At 38.0% G+C, this 19768-nt stretch overlaps 5 protein-coding genes across 5 annotated transcripts; all 5 read right to left on the bottom strand.

Annotated features, from left to right (window-relative positions):
- Nucleotides 1-872: 872 nt before the first annotated feature.
- LOC108839248 (UPF0481 protein At3g47200) lies at nt 873-2990 on the bottom strand. The gene is made up of 3 exons (XM_018612051.2): nt 2287-2990; nt 1672-2201; nt 873-1463 (listed from the first exon to the last, which is right to left on the bottom strand). Exons 1-3 carry the CDS (start codon nt 2925-2927, stop codon nt 1039-1041), a joined length of 1596 nt encoding a protein of 531 aa, XP_018467553.2. The 5' UTR covers nt 2928-2990; the 3' UTR covers nt 873-1038.
- A 1234-nt stretch (nt 2991-4224) lies between these two features.
- Nucleotides 4225-16235, bottom strand: LOC108850204 (UPF0481 protein At3g47200-like). The gene is made up of 2 exons (XM_057008581.1): nt 15554-16235; nt 4225-5272 (listed from the first exon to the last, which is right to left on the bottom strand). Exons 1-2 carry the CDS (start codon nt 16060-16062, stop codon nt 4324-4326), a joined length of 1458 nt encoding a protein of 485 aa, XP_056864561.1. The 5' UTR covers nt 16063-16235; the 3' UTR covers nt 4225-4323.
- LOC130494605 (uncharacterized) lies at nt 9848-11602 on the bottom strand. The gene is made up of 4 exons (XM_057008582.1): nt 11462-11602; nt 11050-11103; nt 10896-10977; nt 9848-10816 (listed from the first exon to the last, which is right to left on the bottom strand). The coding sequence occupies exons 1-4, from the start codon at nt 11575-11577 to the stop codon at nt 10115-10117; spliced, it is 954 nt and encodes a 317-aa protein (XP_056864562.1). The 5' UTR covers nt 11578-11602; the 3' UTR covers nt 9848-10114.
- Nucleotides 11462-15180, bottom strand: LOC108857979 (uncharacterized). The gene is made up of 5 exons (XM_057008580.1): nt 14001-15180; nt 13769-13907; nt 13631-13689; nt 12537-13402; nt 11462-12444 (listed from the first exon to the last, which is right to left on the bottom strand). Exons 4-5 carry the CDS (start codon nt 13392-13394, stop codon nt 11593-11595), a joined length of 1710 nt encoding a protein of 569 aa, XP_056864560.1. The 5' UTR covers nt 13395-13402; nt 13631-13689; nt 13769-13907; nt 14001-15180; the 3' UTR covers nt 11462-11592.
- Nucleotides 16236-17146: 911 nt separating the features above from the next.
- LOC108851883 (UPF0481 protein At3g47200-like) lies at nt 17147-19768 on the bottom strand. The gene is made up of 3 exons (XM_057008496.1): nt 18824-19768; nt 18191-18726; nt 17147-17680 (listed from the first exon to the last, which is right to left on the bottom strand). Exons 1-3 carry the CDS (start codon nt 19642-19644, stop codon nt 17256-17258), a joined length of 1782 nt encoding a protein of 593 aa, XP_056864476.1. The 5' UTR covers nt 19645-19768; the 3' UTR covers nt 17147-17255.

Below are 19768 nucleotides of genomic sequence, written 5' to 3'. Positions count from 1 at the left end.
TTTGCAGCATTGTTATCTGTGCTTATTTCCAAATTATCGCTTCTGTTTCTGCTACATGTAAAAATCTTCTTTCTTTTTGTTAAAGGGTTGACTGCTACATCTAAAAATCACCAAGAGCATTTCCAATGGAACACAAAAACTTACTCTATAATTCACTCTAAAATAGAATAACTTTATTTTAGAGCATCTCCAAGGGTTCACTCTATTTTTCACTCTAAAATAGAGTGACTCTATAATAGAGTGACTCTATAATAGAGATGGAGTTTGTTCCCATGGTACTCTATTTTAGAGTAAAAAATAGAGTGATGAACAAAGAAAAAACAACTTACTCTATATTTGGAGTAAACCTATTTTTCACTCTATTTAGAGTGAGAAATAGAGTACCATTGGAGCATTTTTTACTCTAAACTCTATTTTAGAGTGAAAAATAGAGTTGGATTGGAGATGCTCTTAGAGTTGGATTTGCTCCAATGATTCATTCTATAATAAAGTTACTCTATAAATAGAGTGAATTATAGAGTAATGTTACTTTTCCACTCCAAATATAGAGTGAAAATCAACATTACTCTATAATTCACTCTATTTATAGAGTAACTCTATTATAGAGTGAACCATTAGAGCAAATCCAACTCTATAATATAGAGTTACTCTATTTTAGAGTGAATTATAGAGGGAATTTTTGTGTACCATTGGAGATGCTCTTATGACACTGAAAACAACATTCACAGCATTAGTCTACATGTTTAATTCTAAAATATAAATATAAAACTATAACTGCATCCAGTCAGCCTCTTAACTGCATATTTTTACTTGAATTCTATTTTATAAGGTTTACTTTTATGTTGCCAGCATATGCATATTGAAAATGTGTAGGTATGCCAATATCAAGGCAAAAAATGTACCATATCTTTTAAACCCCCACTGTTACAATATCAACGTTCTTAGCTTACAATAAAGAATACATATATATAATTAAAACACACACACAACACAAATATGTTTCTTGAAAACCAAACGAAGCTATTAAAATAATGATGGTTAAGAAGGTGGCTTATAATAAGCATAAACAGCATAAAAACTCTGACATAATGTGAGGACTAGTAGAATAACTGCAGCACAGAAAGAGACAACTGCCCATGGATTGTTGAAATATTTGTGTTTCAAGGCAGCTCTCCAAGCATTCCACTTTTGATTGTAATAACGGTTAACCTCAGCTGATAACCGAGATAGATAACTATCTTCTGTATCAAAAACAACTTCTTCACATAACCGGTTGAACAAATTTGCAACCTCAGCATCGCTCCCTAGCCAATGTTCTATAATACCGCAGTAGTGTAAGTAGCTCACATCTGCATGGGAATCTATTAGATTGTCCATGAAGATTATGTAGGACGTTATGTCATTGCTCGAGTCAATATGACACTGCTCAAAAGCTATAAGGTTCAAGAAAAGAGATTTGGTACCTACAAAAAAAAGTGCACACTCTTTTAGTCTGTTACATTTCTTACATCATTGATGACATATCTTTACTAAGCCATTTAATATATGATGAATAAATAAATAAATATGACACTATTTTTATACAGGTAGCTGGATATCACGTTATGATCCTAACTAATATGGGGGCAGGGAATTAAAAAGAGATATGTAGTGTGGAAAACGTGAACGTACCATCATGAATAAGTAGCCTCGGTATCTCTAGATAACCGTTATTGAATTGGATATCCCAAAACCGGTCGGTTTTTCTTCTCCTGAACTTGATACCGGCCTCTTTCAGTTCCGTCACGCAATGTATCAGCTGTTGTCGGCGCTTGTCTGCCACACGCGTGTTCCTAGACCATCTCCTTCTTGATAACCTCGGCTCCGGTTTAGGACTAGACCGGAGCAGACTTCGACGGAAAACATCAAGACAGTGCAACTCCCCCATGTCGGCGAATGGGTCAAAGGCTTTATCTCCTGCCAGATAGTTCTCGAGTTTGGACTGGTCGGTTTTGGTCATTGGCTCGTCCGTTGGCATTAGTGGATCAAAGAACCGAACTGCTAATTGGGCCACTAAACCGGTTTGGTTCTTTGCACCAAGCTGTAGCTCTAGTAACCGGTTAAGGATGAACAAAGGAAGTTGATTTTCCAGCATTATCATATCACGTTGAATTGAATGCATTGATCCTCTCATCGCAAACACCGGATCATTACGTGCATATCTACACAAAGCAATAAATTCAAAATCCAAATGATTGAGATCGGTTCAGTATTTATTAGAGATAACCGGAAATAACCAATAATTACCCGAGTTCGGTAAATCCTTCAACGGCTCCTCTGAAGAGCTCAAGCACAAAGCAACCATCAAGAACAAGCATTTCCACGAACTCGTTACTGCTCAAACCCAAAGGCCCTTCATAGCAAGCTCGAGCCTTGTCCTCGAGCTCTCTCATTGCGTCAATATATATTTTAATGCTTTGGTTCGTACGTTTCAAGATTCTATTGACCGCACGCCATTTGTGTCGGTCCATGGACCGGAGCCGTTTCTTGCCATGGTGGTACGGACCAAGAGACACGGTCTGAGGAAAATACGATTGGTTGTCGTTTTCTTGCAAGTAATATGGAACTCTGTAGATACAGAGCTTTCCCCAGATGGTCGTGTCGTCATCTCTATTTGCTTGCTCGAGTTTGTCAGTGATTGAGATCACCCAATCATCTCGTGTCTCTCTTGGGCTCTCTTTGGTTACCTCGATCTTACCGGTTTCGGATAGAGTCTGCTCGTGGTTATGATTGTTTTGGTCTTGATCGGATCTGGTGACTTGTAAAGGGAGGAGGCTTTGATCTTGGTTAACAGGTTCGGATCCTTGGTTTTCGGTTTCTAGTTTTTCGCGGATCTTGAGGGTTAGTAAGTACCAGCTCAACATGTCTTTGTAGAAGACAGCCACCATTTTCTTTTTGTTGTTGTTGAAGTTTTTTTCAGAAGAATGAAGTAGTTGTGAAAGTATCAGTGAAGCTTTTATCAAAGAGAATAAATAAAGATCAGAAGCGACTATATGTAATGATTTGAAGCTATAATTGGTGGGTTACTGTACTTATGGACCCAACTGATCTGTAATGACAACAACCATAATTAGATATAATCTAAACGCACACACACGCATAATTTGAAGTCCTTTTTTTGGTTCAACGTAATTTTGAAAAATAATATCTAAAGTTTTTATTTTATAACTGACTATTTTATAGAACAAATAAACTAATTGAAACTTATATATTGGGGCCTCTTTTTCGGTTCAACATAACTTTGGAATCACCACTAGAACAAAACTAAAACATCTATTGATAGTCCATTAATATAAATTATATTTAGTTTAGTGTAAAAGTTTATATATTAAATTTATAAATTCTCCAGAATGCCTTTTCTAAATTTTTTTTATAAATTCTATTGATAGATATATCAAAAATTAAAGAAATTCACACCAACTTTATCTATCATGATTTGACTTTTATGATTTGGCTAAAAGGAAATCGTGCGTAATTGTACTTACACTATTAGCTTTTGATTGGAGATGTGCTAAAAGTATTTCCGACAATAAATTCTCCCAAGGTATTTTATAATTGGCCAATCCACTAATCACTAGAAATGAACTCATATAAGGAACATGAGAGTGTTTGGACTAGATAAGATAAGTTATTTTGTCAAATCATGGAAATTTTGAAGATACTAAAATCACAATACTAAAACTATTTTCGAGGTTTTTTAATTCAGAATTCATCACGGTTATTGATGTTTAGGCGTGTTTTCTTATGCATTGGATATTTTTCTTCTACGATGATGAGAGCATAACGAAACATGTTCATTACACAGCTAGTGAGGAACGTGGCACGACATCACCATTTTCCATATAAATGATGTTTGCTTTAACAAACGCTGAAATCTACTGGTCGGAACACGTTTATTTGTTTATTTTGTTAGTCAAACCCTTGTATGAATATGATATGATTTATTGATAACAAGTTCTTGTAATCCGGTATGGAGAATGTTAGCGAGCATGAATGGTCCGATAGTCTGAAAACGTACACTTTATGCTGGTTTACGACCAAGTCCTGTATTTTTTATTAACTTCCAATGTAGGAGAATCATATGAATAACATTCAGAGAACTTCTAACATATATATATGGCTTAAATAAACTGTGAAGTCTCTGATCTTTTAGTTAACTTTTTGCAATACGATAAAATCATACTGTGAAGAATAATACACGATGTTCGGCAAAAAAAAAGGAGATGTATAATACAAACATTCCAAATTATTTGAGTGAAATAAACTATGGAACAATGATGAAAATTAAGACGGTGGCTTAAAATATGGATAAACACTAAAAAAACTCTGAAACAGTGTGAGAACTAGGAGGACAAGTGCAGCAAAAAAAGAGAAATACGCCCAAGGATTATTGAAGTACTTGTGTTTCAAGACCGCCTTCATAACATTCCACTTTCGGCTATAGTTACGGTCAACCTTGTTAGACAACTGAGATAAATAGCTATTTTGAGGGTCGAAAGCTACTTCTTGACATAGCCGGTTAAACAAATCCGCAACCTCAAGATCACTTCCTAGCCAATGCTCGATAATACCACAATAATGCAAATAGCTAACATCTTGTGGAGAATCTATCAGATTATCCATGAAGATTATGTAGGATGTTATGTCATTGCTCGAGTCGATATGGCACTGTTCAAAAGCTATAAGATTCGAGAAGAGAGATTTGGTACCGTCATGGATGAGTAGTTTGGGTATCTCTAGATAACCATTTTTGAATCTTATATCCCAAAACCGGTCGGTTTTTCTTGCCTTGAATTTGATACCGGCCTCTCTTAGTTCCGTAACACAATGTATTAGTTGTTGTTGGCGCTTATCGGCAACACGTGTTTTCCATGACCATCTCCTCCGTGACAACCTCGGCTCTGGTTTTGTACTAGGCCGAAGCAGATTTCGACGAAAAACATCCAGACAGTGCAACTCGTCCTTGTCCTTGTCGGCTATTGGGTTAAAGAATTTCTCTTTTCCAATGTTAGACTGATCGGTTTTGGTCAACGGTTCGTCTGTTGGCATTAGTGGGTCGAAGAACCGAATTGCTAATTGCGCTACTAAACCGGTTTGGTTTTGTGGACCAAGCTGTAGCTCTAATAACCGGTTGAGAACAAACAGAGGAAGTTGATTTTCTAGCATCACCATGTCACGTTGAATTGAATGCATGGATCCTCGCATAGCGAAAACCGGATCGTTACGATCGTATCTACGCCCAAACACCAAAACAAATAAAAAAGGGCTTCTTTCAAAAACAACCTACAAATTCAATTCAACCCCAAAACCAACCTCTTTTTTTTTGTCATTACTATTCACCATGAAAAGTTCCAAACTATCCTTATGTTTTTAAATTATTTACAAAATTGCCATTATTATTTAATTATTTAATAATTTCGAAAATCATAAAAAACCTATTACACCCTAAACATTTCTTCTTATTTACAATAATGCCATTATCATCAATTTTTCAACCACCATTAACAACCATTTTTGAGCTCATTAAACCTCAAGAATTCAATATACAACCACTTTGTTGTGATTCTAAGCAAAAAAACTCTCATTTCCTCTCATTTCCTCTCATTTCCTCTCCATTTCAATCTAAAAATCTCCCATAACTTTCATTTTCATAACTATAATTTCATATTTTCGAGTTTACACTGTTGTGAGTAGGCAAAGTTGGATCCTTTTACTCATATTTGGAGCTTGGACGGTGGAAAAGGGTGGAAACAAGCTTTACATCGGAAAAAGGTTACTGTTTTCATGGTTTTCATCATTTTTTCAGATCTGTGTCGCGACAGTAGACTGTTTTGTACGTCTACGGGAAGGAGTAGACTTACATTGCGGTCTACAAGTCAACGCACAGGTTAGTTTTGCAATTGACCAAAATGCTAAAAAACACATAAAATAGACTTTGTTGGAAGTCTACGACTTTTCCTTTGATAACAAAAAAAAATAGTATGTAAACTTACAAAGAAGTCTACGTAAAGAGGTTAGTTTTTGCATTTGACCGAACTTTTGACTTTTCAAAGTAGACTTCCGAAACAGTCTACGAAATGTAGACTGCTAGTAAAGTCTACAGAAGGTCAGTTTTGCATTTGACCCAAACTTTGACTATGTTGATTAAGTTAGTTTTGTATTTGACTAAAATTTTTAAAAGTTGACCAGGATGGAAAAAAGTTGTAGATTTCTTATTCCGTCTACCGAACTCTGAAAAAAAAAAGTAGACTGCCTCTGAAGTCTACTATTTTATTTTGGTCAAATGCAAAAGTAACCCATCGGATTATCGCGTAGACTTCAGATACCGTCTACAAAGATGTAGACGTTTGTGTCAGTCTATGTTTAGAAAGTCAACTTGGTCAATTGCAAAAACTAACCTGTTCAGAAAAATAAAATAAATGTAGACGGTTCTTGAAGTCTACTTTTCGTCTGTAGACTGTTGTTGAAGTCTACTTTTCAAAGTCAAATTTGGGATGAGTTCTGGTCAATCGCAAAAACTAACCTTTTCAAAATGTAGACTGAAAACAAAGTCTACTTGTGTAAAATCACAACATTTTTTTTAAATAAAGATAGTAACCCGTGAATTTTGCAATTGCAAAAACTAACCCAAACTTGTCGACCTATATAATAGTCTACATTTCTGTTGACAGAAACGAAAGTCTACTGTTGAAAATATATAAAAAGTGAATTTGTGTATTATTCATAATGTATTTTCAAGATTTTTTTGTTTCAAATTGTGTATTAGTTAATACTAATTGTTCTTAACTATTTTTAAAAGATAATATTTTATAATTAGGAAACTATCGAATTTTTTGTTTGAGTATGTAGTTTGGTAACATGTGTAGACGTCTCTGGAAGTCTACATTTATAATTTTATCAAACATAAAATTATTGTTCGCTAATTTTGTAAATGTATTATTTTTGCAGGTAATGGTTAATTTGCCTGTTGTGTATGGAGAATGGGTGGTGAAAGGCTCTTTGTGGGAGTTTGTGGTTGATAAATGGAAAAAAGGGAGAATGTTCTTTGTGCATGATGGTTGTACATATGGTGAACTTCTTGAAATGGCACAAGAAGATTATGATCTGAACAAGAAAACCGAGAAGGTGGAGCTGACATATTCCTTACCAGACGTACTTTTAGAGCAAATGGGTCCAGATACTCCTCCTATGCATGTCACGAGTGATAGACAAGTACGGAACTTGATCGAGTTATGTAAGACCCACATTGTACGCCTTTGTGTATCAAGCCAGTGTCAAGTAGAAGCTGGAGGTGACGACGATGCTCAAGAAACTGCTGATGTTGCTGTTGATGCTGATGTGTCTGATAGTGGTGATGAAGGGTTTGATAAAGATTGGAATGAGGCTGATGATGCTCAAGAAACTGATGATGATGCTCAAGAAACTGCTGATGTTTCTGTTGATGCTGATGATGCGGTTGATGCTGTTGATGCTGTAAACTACAGTGATTATGGGAAATTGAAAGATGAGGATTCTGATGATCAAGGGTTTTATGATGGACAACAAGCGGAGTATGCTGGTACTGGAGGAAGATTGATGTCTTTTAATGAAGATATATATGTCGGTCAGAGTTTTGCTAGTAAGGCTGAGCTCGTTGCAAAGCTGAAGTTGGTTGCTGTGAAAGGTAAATTTACGTTCACAGCTTACAAGACAACGAAAACTTTGTACGTGGCTAAGTGTCGTGTTGAAGGATGTGGTTGGAAGCTCAGAGCGAGTGTGAAGCATGGACCAAAGACATTTTGGGTGACAAAATATTTGAAAACTCATACATGTTCAGTGGGGGATCGGATGGCTCAACGGAAACAGTATACTCCGAAATATGTTGCTAGACTGTTTATTGAGTCTATTGGGATTATAGATGGGATTACACCGAAGCATATCGAAGATTCGATGCGGAACATGTTTGGTCTGAACCTGGGTTACACCACTTCTTACCGAGCTTTGCTATGTGCCCAAGAGATGGTGAGAGGAACAGCAGAAGATGGATATGAGAATCTGCCTTCTTATTTGCGTCAGATCGAGCAATCGAATCCGGGAACTGTCACATGTCTTGAGAAAGATGATAAGAACCGATTTAAATATCTATTCCTATCTTTTGGAGCTTCGATAGCTGGTTGCAACTATCTTAGGAGGGTTCTTGTGGTAGATGGCACTCATCTAAGTGGAAAGTATGAAGGAGTTATGCTAGTTGCTGCTGCCCAAGACGGTAACTTTCAGATTTTTCCATTGGCTTTTGCGATTGTGGATGCGGAAAATGATGATTCGTGGGAATGGTTTTTTACCCAATTGCGGAGATGTGTTTCAGATCAGTATGCTTTGGTGATAGTTTCTGACAGACACAAATCCATTAAGAAGGCGTGTGAGAAGGTTTTCCCTTGGGCAAAGAGAGGAATTTGTTATTATCATCTACAACAGAACATAGTCCAAAAGTTCAAGGGAAAGCACATGTTGTACTTGGTTAAAGGCGCTGCTTATGCACATACGCTCTTCGATTTTAATCGCTACATGGATGAGATACGGAGTATAAACCCAGACCTTGCAACTTATTTGGAGGATGCTGACGTCTCTTTATGGTCACGAGTGCACTTTCAAGGTGACAGATACAACATAAAGACTAGCAACATCGCAGAATCTATTAACTCTGCACTTAAGCCAGCCAGAGGATTCCCCATCTCATTCCTTCTTGAATTTATACGGGAGAAGCTTGGAAGGTGGTTTTTTAAAAGGAGAGAAGATGCTTTAAGTCTCACATCACAACATAGTCGTGGGGTTGAAAAAATATTGGCTATTCGGGAAGAGTATGCAGATATGATGAAAGTGGAACGGATTGATGGTTGGCGATTTGTTGTGAGAGGAGGACACCGAGATTGTATTGTTGACTTGGAACTTCGAAGGTGCCAATGTGGTGTGTTCGATATTGAGAAGATACCTTGTTCACATGCCATTGCAGCTGCAAAAGATGTAAACATTCATGTCTCTACTCTTGTATGCCAATCCTATTCAAAGGAGTATCTTTATGCAGCATACGCAGCAAATATTTATCCCAAAAGTGAGGATTTGGAAGCTCTCAAGAGTGAGGATTTGGAAGCTCCCGAAAGTGAGGACTTGGAAGCGCCCAAAAGTGAGGATCTGGAAGCTTCTGAAAGTGAGGACACATCACCTACTGATGAAGATTTGGAAGCTCTCAGTAAGGACAAAGAAGGTAAGGACAAAGAAGCTTCGAACAAGCATAAATGCCTTCCTCCTGCTGTCAAGCGTGGTCCGGGTAGGCAAAAGAAATCGAGGTGGCAAACTTGGCTTGAAATTTCTAGGATGAGGGGAAACAAACCACGTAAGCAGCACAAGGACTATAGTTGCTCCCAGTGCAAGAAACCGGGCCACACCCGTCCTAATTGTCCAGGATGAAAGGTCTTATGTATTGAACTTATGTTGGATTTGGCTTATGTATTGAACTTATGTTGAACTTATGACTAGTATTGTTGCTTTGGATGTTGTCTTATGTATTGAACTTATGTTGGATTTGTGGATTTTTAGTCAATATTGAACTTATGAGTTGTATTGTTGCTTTGGATGTTGTCTTATGTGATGAATGTTGAGTTTGTAGGTCTTTAGACAGGTTTATTACATGTCTGCTTTCGGCCGAGCAGACTTTTTAGTTAGTCTACTATGAATGAAGACTACTATGTAAGTCTATATTTTTCGTTGAATTTGTCAAAAACAAGAGTACTGATGTAATGAAAAAAAAAAGAATAATACTGATAATCTCTGATACAAAAGAAGCTGCCTCATTGTCTAGCAGCAGACTTAAGTATTAGTCTTCTTTAAAAGAAGACTTTCACAGAAGTCTGCTGCATGCAAAATACATAGTCTGTTACAACTACAAGTCTGGTACAAAAACCTACTACATCAGTCTGCTACTCACAGCACAATACAATAGTCTGGTAAAAAAAAATCTACTAGATATATCCGTTGAGGAAAGTCACCCAAAAAACTTCAAACTTTCCTCCAATTCTACCCCAAAAGTGAACTGCAAACCTTACTCATAAACAAGTGCAGTTTTGTACTCTCTAGTTTCTGTGCCGTTTATGTTGGTCTCGTCAAATATCTCTGCCGCTAGCTTCGCCCTCATTTGTTTCACATTCTTATCACAGAAGTCATGAAACGGGAATGCCAAGCCAAGTGCATGACATTCTATGTACTTCAAACAGTACACTCCACAATCACCACTTTGTACATTCTGTGGTGTCTCGGTTGCTGGGACCCTCTCATGTGTGAAATCAACCGTGTACAACTCCCTGTCCTCACCGCGAGATAGCATATGCAGCATGTACGGCAGCATGTGCGCAATAGGCTTCACAGCCTCGGCAATTTCCTTATCGTCGGTGTGACCAACAAAACTGTCCCAAATCACTATGTGTCTCCTCGGGATTGATATCCAACAAGCTACCCAATGATCCTCGTTGATAAACAATGGCACATATATATCATCAATCTCTAGCACCCATGTTTTGTCTGATCTGCAATAAGCTGGGTGCTCGCCAGTGTAGTAGTATAAGGCCCCGGACGGGAGCAGTTTACCTGAGCCGTCGGGATTGGCAGGAGAGTTCAAAAACTCTTTGTACTTTGCTGACCAAATTTGAGTGAACGCAGTATCCAGCAGGCAAATTCTGTCCGACCTAAACCATTCTGGGTGCTTCGTGTACCGGAGTCTTAAGAGATTAATCCCAGCATCCATGTGCTGCATTTACAAAATTAGACTTCCATCAGAAACAAGTCTACATCAGAGAGAAGTCTACATCAGAGAGAAGTCTACATACCGTGTCAATCAGCCATTTTTGAGGAGTTAGTAGTATGTAGTACCAGTGACATGAAGAACCCTTCACCTTCTTTCGCCAGTTGCTGTCAATAATCAAAAAACCATCAAACACTACCAGTTCCTATATATAGCAGTTATGTGATTGAATGACTTACGGGTCGAGTTGCACCCAATCAATAAGAACAGAGAGCTTTTTGGGGTCAACAGGACCAAATGGGTAATATCCATGTCCTCGCTTTGGCTTGTTAGGTATGATGGACTTGGCCGTGCTATCTCCTTGAAAGGGGGATTGCTGAGAAGCAGCAAGCCTACGAATTCTGTCACTCTTAGCACGTGCCAAGATGCGAGCAGCTTTTAACTTGACGACCTGTTTCAGATTTCTCACCGAATCATAATCAATGCTTGATTGTTCTTTCTCTATTATAACAACACTCTCATCTATGCCTCCATTCTCACTCTGCATTTTTTTCAATTGAAAGAACATATTAATAACATAATTTAGAAAGTGAAACCAACAAAATGAATTCATTACACACGCAAAAGGTTCAAACATTCATATGCACACGAAGTCTGCTGCATGCAGAAAAACCAAACAAGCCAACATGAAATGAAAACAAGCTGAAACGAGAAGGAGAAAAGGTCAAACATTCCAAGTGAAAACAAGCAAAAAAACGTTCAAACATTCCAAAATAAACAAGTTACTTCTTTTTCCCTGTTTTACGGCCTCTTTTCTTTTGGGGAGTTGATTTGTTACTAACCACAGTGGCTTTGTCAGTGGCTTGCTTAGCTTGGCCTCTCTTTGGTCTGTTTAGTTGAGGAGAGGCTTCCACAGCTTTAGATCCTTTCTTAGCTTGCGCTTTTCTCGGTCTGCCTCTTTTGGGAGTGGCTTGCTCGGGAATGGCTTCCTTGGGAGTGGCTTGCTCGGGAATGGCTTCCTTGGGAGTGGCTTCATCGGCTTCAGAACTGCTTTCCTCATCGTTCCTTTCTTCCTCATCTTTGCCACCTTCTTCATCATCTCTGCCACCTTCTTCATCATCACTGCCACCATTTTCCTCATCTTTGCCACCATCTTCCTCATCTTTGTTTTCCTCAGTTTTTTTATCCTCATAATTCTCTCCACCCACAATCTTCTCCATATCTTCTACCTTTTTTGCAAGGCTCTCAATCATGCGGCCCTGTGTGGTCAACAAACTCTCACATCTCCCCAATCCTTCAACCATACTAGAAGCCATGGCAGTGAGCCAAACTTTTATCTCTGCATTCAAGGTATCCTGGCCAGGGGACACACGAGCCTTCTTGCGTGGTGATTCTTCCTCAGACTCGGTGGGAGCAGAGCACAGTGACCTCTTGCTTGTCTTCACCTTTTTGTACTCAACCTTCACACTTGTCCACAGTTTGGTTCCAGTGTCAGGCCAGTGAGCTTGGTTCCATGACCATCCACTGGAAAAAATAGCCTCGATAATGTTATCAGCCTTTTTATCTTCCACTTCATCATCCCAGAGAGGAAACATTTCAGAATAATCCTTCACAGTACATGTGTTAATGGTAGTCTGCAAAAAAAATTACACATTAAAGGTTAGTATGTAACCATTTTAAACACAAAATAATACATCAAATAATACATACATATATTTAAGCATACCTGTTTCTGTAACTTTTCCTTGCCATGTTTCCGGCCTTTGCCACCTAAGAAGGCAAGCAGAGGTGGAGTCGGGGTGCCTGCCAAAGGATCTGCTTCCACAGGATCTCCGTAACCAGCTGCGAATTCAGGGAGAGCGTGGTAGATCCAGACTTGAAGAACCTCAACAAAGCCATCAAGGTAGTATGACGTCTTTGTAAGGTCAGCCTTCTTCACTGAATCCATCAAGCCTTTAAATGCTACTCTTCCCCACGGATAATCTTCAAAAACCTCAAGATCCATCACTAACCTAGCCAGGGCAGCCCGTGTGGGTGTCGTGGTTCTTTGTGCCTCAATGAAGCCAGCGTAGATGGCTAGATAACCTAAGCGCTTTCGATCATCTGTAGACCATGTTTCGCACCTAGCACACGCTGTAGTTAAATCATCAATGCTTGGCCCACGCTCGAAATTCACTCCCAGCAGCTCCCAAAATGCCTTCATTTCATCAGTTACCTCAACCAAAGGATGCTCAAGATTCTTCACATACTCACAGTTCAGACCAGTGATCTCTCCAAATTCATTCAGAGAAAACCTAACTGGTTTAACACCTATAAGACTCCACAACTCATACTTCTTCTTGCAGTCAAGCTGAAATGTGAGCATATAGTGTACCAGCCTAGACGCCCATGAAAACTCCAATTCGTAGAACTTTAAAAACACTCCCAGTTTCGACTCTTTGAGCTCCTCCCATTCTTTTTCATTGAGTGCTTCACGAAGAGCAGAGAAGAGCCTTGTGTTACTACTGTAGTAGCCAATGCTTTTAGCCGGCACTGGCTCCTGCCCTACAGTAAATTGCCTTGGTGGGAAATCAAGCTGTTCCATTTTAAATCCTGCAGGAAAAACAACAACAAAATTATCAAATAATTCTGCAAATCAAACAAACAAATAAGTATGCAGGACAAAGAAGTCTACACGAGTCAAAAGAAGTCTACACGAGTCAAAAGAAGTCTACACGAGTCAAAAGAAGTCTACACGAGTCAAAAGAAGTCTACACGAGTCAAAAGAAGTCTACACGAGTCAAAAGAAGTCTACACTAACTAGAAACAGAGATGAATCACCTTTCGTTCGCCGGAGATATGAAACGCCACTAACGTGAGAAGAAGTCACCGTCTAAAATCTAAAACAAAAAGAAGTAAAGGTGGTTACTTTATACCAAGAATCGCCCACAGACACTAAATGGAAGATATTTAACTTACCAGAGAGAAGATATGGGACTGACGAAGTGGATGGTGACTAGTTTGGGGGCGGAGATATGAAACAGCGAGAGTAGAAGCCGTGCGACTGATTGGAGGCAGAGACACCGTTCGTTCGCCAACAAGAGTAGAGAATCGCCGCCTGAGATATTCAACGAAACGAGGTAAAGGTGGTTACTTTATAGCCTTAAACCTGGACAGACACTAAACCAGAGAGTAAAAGAGATTTACTTACCGGAGAGAAACGGCTGCCTGGTTAGGGTTCGCCGGAAATCTCCCAGGAGCAGACGGAGCAGCCGATGACGAGGTTGAGAGAAGATACAGACCGACGGAACAGACGGTGAGGAGGTTGAGCGCCGGAAACGGCGTGGTTAGGGTTCGCGAAGCGGCGTGGTTAGGGTTCGCCGGAAATCTCCCCGGAAATCGCCTTCATCGATGGCGGCAGGATTAGGGTTTTCTTAATAGAAAAAAGCTTAGGAAATCGTATTTATATGCTGGGTAACTTTTCTGGTTAGGTTAAAAATGTTTGGTTTGAAGTAGATTTGGTTAAAATTAAAATTGGTTGACTCCGGTTTGGCTAAAATCGTAGAGAGTAGACTTCTTTGTTTGTCTACCTTTTTGTCAGTCTACAATATTTTAATTTCCTATTTTATTTTGTTGTTTTAGTAAATTTATATATGAAATACTAAATTTTTTTCTTTATTTATTAATAGTTATAATGTGTGATTTTACTTTTTTATTCATAAACTCAATTTATAGAAGAAAAAATGACTTTTTGTACACTTATTACAGTAGACTGAATTGTAAGTCTACAAAACCCTAAACCACAAAACCCAAACCCTAAACCACGAAACTCAAACCCTATATGTTAGTTTGATAGGAAATTATTGTATCAAAAATCAAATTTACAAAATCTAAACTACTCAGTAATAATATGTTAATTAAACAAAAAAAACAATCAAAATCTAACTCTAAAGATCTAACCTCTAAAGATATAACATGTTATGTTATGTAACCTTTGTTACTAAACCACAAACATTGTCTCACATGGTTACCAAATCAACATATATTTTTTTTAGCTGTTCACTTATATACAAATTTAGTTTATAAACTTCATATTAACATTTACATTGATGATTAATTAATAATTTCATAAAAAATAATTTTATATATTTTTAAATGTAATTAACTAGATTAAATTACATTGTAGACTACAAATTAAGTCGACAATGTAGACCGTGTATGACATCTACGGATATGTAGACTATGTTTGTTATGTGTAGACTTACGAAGGACAGAACAGTAAAATGACTTTATGTTTTTTTGTTTGGTCACAAGGGCTAAATAGTAGTTTTAACACTCCTTTAAGTTGGGTTTGCAATTGATTGAATATGGGGTCTACTTTTAGGGTTGCAATCAACTTTTGGGTTGGTTTTAGCAATTCTCCCAATAAAAAAATCAAAGTCAACAACTTAGAGATAACTCAAACAGGTTTAGCAAGTACTATGAAATAAACAGAACAGTTTTTAGGATGTGCAAGTAAAACGGTTGAAAAGAGTCCACGTGTTTAGAAAACGTTTGTTTAACTAAAGAAATTTATAAATAAGACATAAAACTTTTAAATTATACTTTTAATTTAAGATTTTAACATATATAAAAGCAAACTATTAATTTTAAAAATATCATTGTTATTTTTAATATATAATTAAAAAGTTTTGAATAAAAGCCTGTAAATAATTGGGTTCCTTGGAAACAACTGAAAAAAACCAAAAATTAAATGACACATACCCTAGTTCCGAGAACCCTTTATCAGCTCCTCTGAAGAGTTCAAGAACAAAACAACCATCAAGAAACAACATTTCTGTGAACTTGTTACTGCTCAAACCAATGGTACCTTCGTAGCAAGCACGAGCCCTCTCCTCGAGCTCTTTCATGGCATCAAGATACATTTCGATGCCTTGTTTGGTGCGTGCCATGATCATATTGACTGCCCGCCACTTGTGACGATCCATAGGCAGGAGATGGTCTTTGCCATGGTGGTAGGGGCCAAGCGAGACGGTCTGAGGGAAGTAGGACTTGTTGTCGTTCTCTTGAAGGTATTGTGGAACTCTATAGATACATAGCCTTTCCCAGCTAGTTGTGGCATCCTCTCTGAGTGTTTGTTCCATCTTGTCTTTAATCGAAATCACCCATTCTTCTCGTGTTTCTTCAGGTTGCTGGTTTCGGGTTTGGATTTTTTGGCGCATCAAAAGGGTGAGCAAGTACCATGTCAACATGTGTTTTTGGATCAGAGACATGTCCTTGTTGATGGAAGACGGCAATGTTGGATTGATTTTTCTTCTCTTGAGCCAAGGAAGACTCGGTCCAAATGATGGCGGTGGCGGTGGTGGTGGTGGTGGATTTTTGCTTCTTTTTTTGAAGAAATACCGTCTTCTACGAGGAATCGATCCAAATGATGGTTGTGGTGGTGGCGATGGTGGTGGATTTTTGCTTCTCTTTTTGAAGACATGCAGTTGTGGAGGAATCGATCTAAATGATGGCGGAGGCGGTGGTGGTGGTGGTGGTAAAGTAAGAATATGCACCATTTTGTTGGTTGAAGCTTTTTCAAAAGATTAATTAGAGAGAAAAATGTGAAAATGTACCTACATAAAGAGATCTCTGCACTGCAAAACAAATATTTACACACACTAATAAGTTTGAATATATACATATACATCTAATCATGACTTAAAATGTGCTGGTTAACCGCCATGACTGATCACGTTTGGTTTGTTTTTGTTCTACAAATTCTTATAAAAATACTAGAGAAGTACGTACGTGTTCGTTAGTAGCTCTATTATGGTAGGCTTGAAAGCTATACAGGAAAAATCTCTAGATAAAAATCTGAGTCTCGCCGATATGAGTAACTTGTATATGTTTTGGTTCTTGGTCTTATGACTTTATGTCTAACGGTCTAAACACTTGTTGGTAATCTAAAAACTCGTTGTTATAATTATTGTAATTGGTTTAATTCAAGATATAAATTTGCAACTAGTTTGGTTCAAGCTATCCGTTGCAAGGTTTGCAACATAAAATGAAAATCAGTTGGGAGTAGGACTTGTTGTCTAGTGACAATAGTAAATATAACTTATGCATTCACCATTGGTGTGTCGATTGGGTAGAGCTATCTCTCATATAATAGTTTTTCCGATAAAACTTATTGGCTATCCGGTCAATCCCGGCAAGAAACGTACTGATGGTATGTGACAAAAAAAAATATGATATTGTTCCTTTATACATGCATCAACACATTTTTTAGTTATTAATTAATCAAGTAAACCATAACCTGACTAAAACAATCTTCCATAGTTTTGAGATCTGGCTTAAAGAAACATACTCAAATCAGTAAATTAGTTTATTTAAATGCAATACAATAGAAAAATAGAGTGAAAAGGTACAAACATTCCAAGTGAATGAAATAATCAAATAAACTATGGAATAATAAAGAAAATCAAGAAGGTGGTTTAATGTAAGGATAAGCAGTAAAAAAAGTCTGGAGCAATGTGAGAAGTAGCAAGATAACTGCAGCGAAGAAAGAGAAATATGCCCATGGATTGTTGAAATACTTGTGTTTCAAGGTTGCCTTCATAACATTCCACTTTCGGTTATAATTGTGGTCAACGTTATTGGACAATTCAGATAAATAGCTATCTTGGAGGTCGAAAGCCACCTCTTGACATAGCCGGTTGAACAAATCCGCAACTTCGGAATCAGTTCCTAACCAGTGTTCAATGATACCACAGTAGTGCAAGTATCTAACATCTTCGGCAGAGTCTATCAAATTGTCCATGAAGATTATGTAGGATGTTATGTCGTTGTTTGAGTCAATATGGCATTGCTCAAAAGCTATAAGATTCGAGAAAAGAGATTTGGTACCTATAACAAAAACGAGCGATAATATAATAGGGAGTTTTGTAAGTTTAATGAACTATCGGGATTCTCTAGAAAATGTGCATTTGCTTGACCTTCAAGTCATCCCATACTGGTCAAATGAAGAATTAAAATGATGACAGTTCAACAATCTATTTAATTAGCATCTTGTGGAGAATAATTTAACAAAATGACAAAATTAAGTAGGTCATGCAAATTTTGTTTTTGTTTAATAAATAATGGACGCTTATAAAATACTATAATATGAGTAGAAAAGCCTTTTCTAATAAGCCAAATTTTTAACCCATAAAATGATTGTTTGACTTACATAGGAAAAAAATAAAAACTATTTATATGAAGATAGGAATCACGTTGCGATATTAAAGTAATAGGCTTTTATCAATACATATATGATATAGTCGTAAAAGTTAGATTTGAAATGTAACTGAACAAAAAAGAATTCAATAAAAGGTGCAATGAATTGGAAATAAGAATGAACAAAAAACGTGAACGTACCGTCATGGATAAGTAGTTTGGGTATCTCCAGATAACCGTTTTTGAACCGAATATCCCAAAACCGGTCGGTTTTCCTTCTCTTGAATTTGATACCGGCCTCTCTTAATTCCGTCACACAGTGTATTAGTTGTTGTTGGCGCTTGTCCGCCGCACGCCTCTTCCACGACCATCTAGTTCGTGATAACCTCGGCTCCGGTTTTAGACTAGACCGGAGCAAACTTCGCCGGAAAACATCCAGACAGTGCAACTCCTCCTTGTCCTTGTCAGCGATTGGGTTAAAGAAGTTATCGTTTTCTAACGAGATCTTAATTTCTAGCTGGTCGGTTTTGGTTGCTAACTTATCTGTTGGCATTAACGGGTTGAAGAACCGAATTGCTAGTTGCGCCACTAAACCGGTTTGGTATTCTGGACCAAGTTGTAACTCTAATAACCGGTTAAGTACGAACAAAGGAAGTTGATTTTCAAGCATTACCATGTCACGTTGAATCGAATGCATCGATCCCCGCATCGCGAAGACCGGATCGTTACGACCATACCTACACAACACCCAAAATCATAATTAATAATTCTTTTTACTTATAAACTCGATTCTGGAATAAAACAAAACCGAACCAAACGATCTAATATACTTACCCGAGTACCAAGAATCCTTTATCGTTATCAGCTCCTCTGAAGAGCTCAAGAATAAACAAACCATCAAGCAACATCATTTCTGCGAACTTGTTACTACTCCAATTAATAGGACCTTCATAACAAGCACGACCCTTCTCCTCAAGCTCTTTCATGGCATCAATATACATTTCGATGCTGTGCTTGGTGCGTTTCATGACCATATTGACCGCACGCCATTTGTGATGTTCCATAGGCAGTAGATGTTCCTTGCCATGGTGGTATGGACCAAGCGACACCGTTTGAGGAAAATAGGACTTCTTGTCGTTTTCTTGAAGGTAACGTGGGACTTTGTAGATACAGAGCTTGTCCCTGCTAGTTGTTGCGTCGACTCTAAGTGTTTCATCCATTTTTTCTTTGATCGAGATCACCCATTCTTCTCTTGTCTCTTCTGGTTTCTGATTTAGGGTTTGGAGTTTTTGACGCATCATGAGGGTGATCAAGTACCAGGTCAACATGTGTTTGTGGTACAATTTTCTTTTTCTTCTACTTATTATTAAATGCCGTAGAGGAAGAATCGGCACAAATGGTGGTGGTGGTGGCGGTGGTCGTGGCAGAGGTGGTGGTGGCGATGGTTGTGACCACTGTGGCAGTGGTGGTGGTGGCGGGGGTCGTGAAAGTAGTCGCAGTGGTCGTGGCCATGACGGTGGTGCTGGTGGTGGTCTAGGCACTGGTTGACTTCGGGTTAGTCTTTGGATTAAATTTCCCGGAGTCCGGGAAGAAATGGATCTGAATTGTGGTGGTGGAGGTGGTGGTGGTGGTGGTCGATTAGTAAGATTCACCATCTCTTTTTGCTTGAAGCTTTTTCAGAATATTAAGAGTGAGAGAGAATGTCAAAAGCAAAGATGTAACAAGCACAACAACTAATTAAAGTTGTGATAGTTAGTTGCTAATATTTATGGACATCTG

The sequence above is a fragment of the Raphanus sativus genome, chromosome 4, assembly GCF_000801105.2.
Source record: "Raphanus sativus cultivar WK10039 chromosome 4, ASM80110v3, whole genome shotgun sequence".
Lineage (NCBI taxonomy): Eukaryota > Viridiplantae > Streptophyta > Magnoliopsida > Brassicales > Brassicaceae > Raphanus > Raphanus sativus.
The sequence above is the reverse complement of the archived record's forward strand: the minus strand, read 5'-3'. Positions and strand labels throughout refer to the sequence as shown.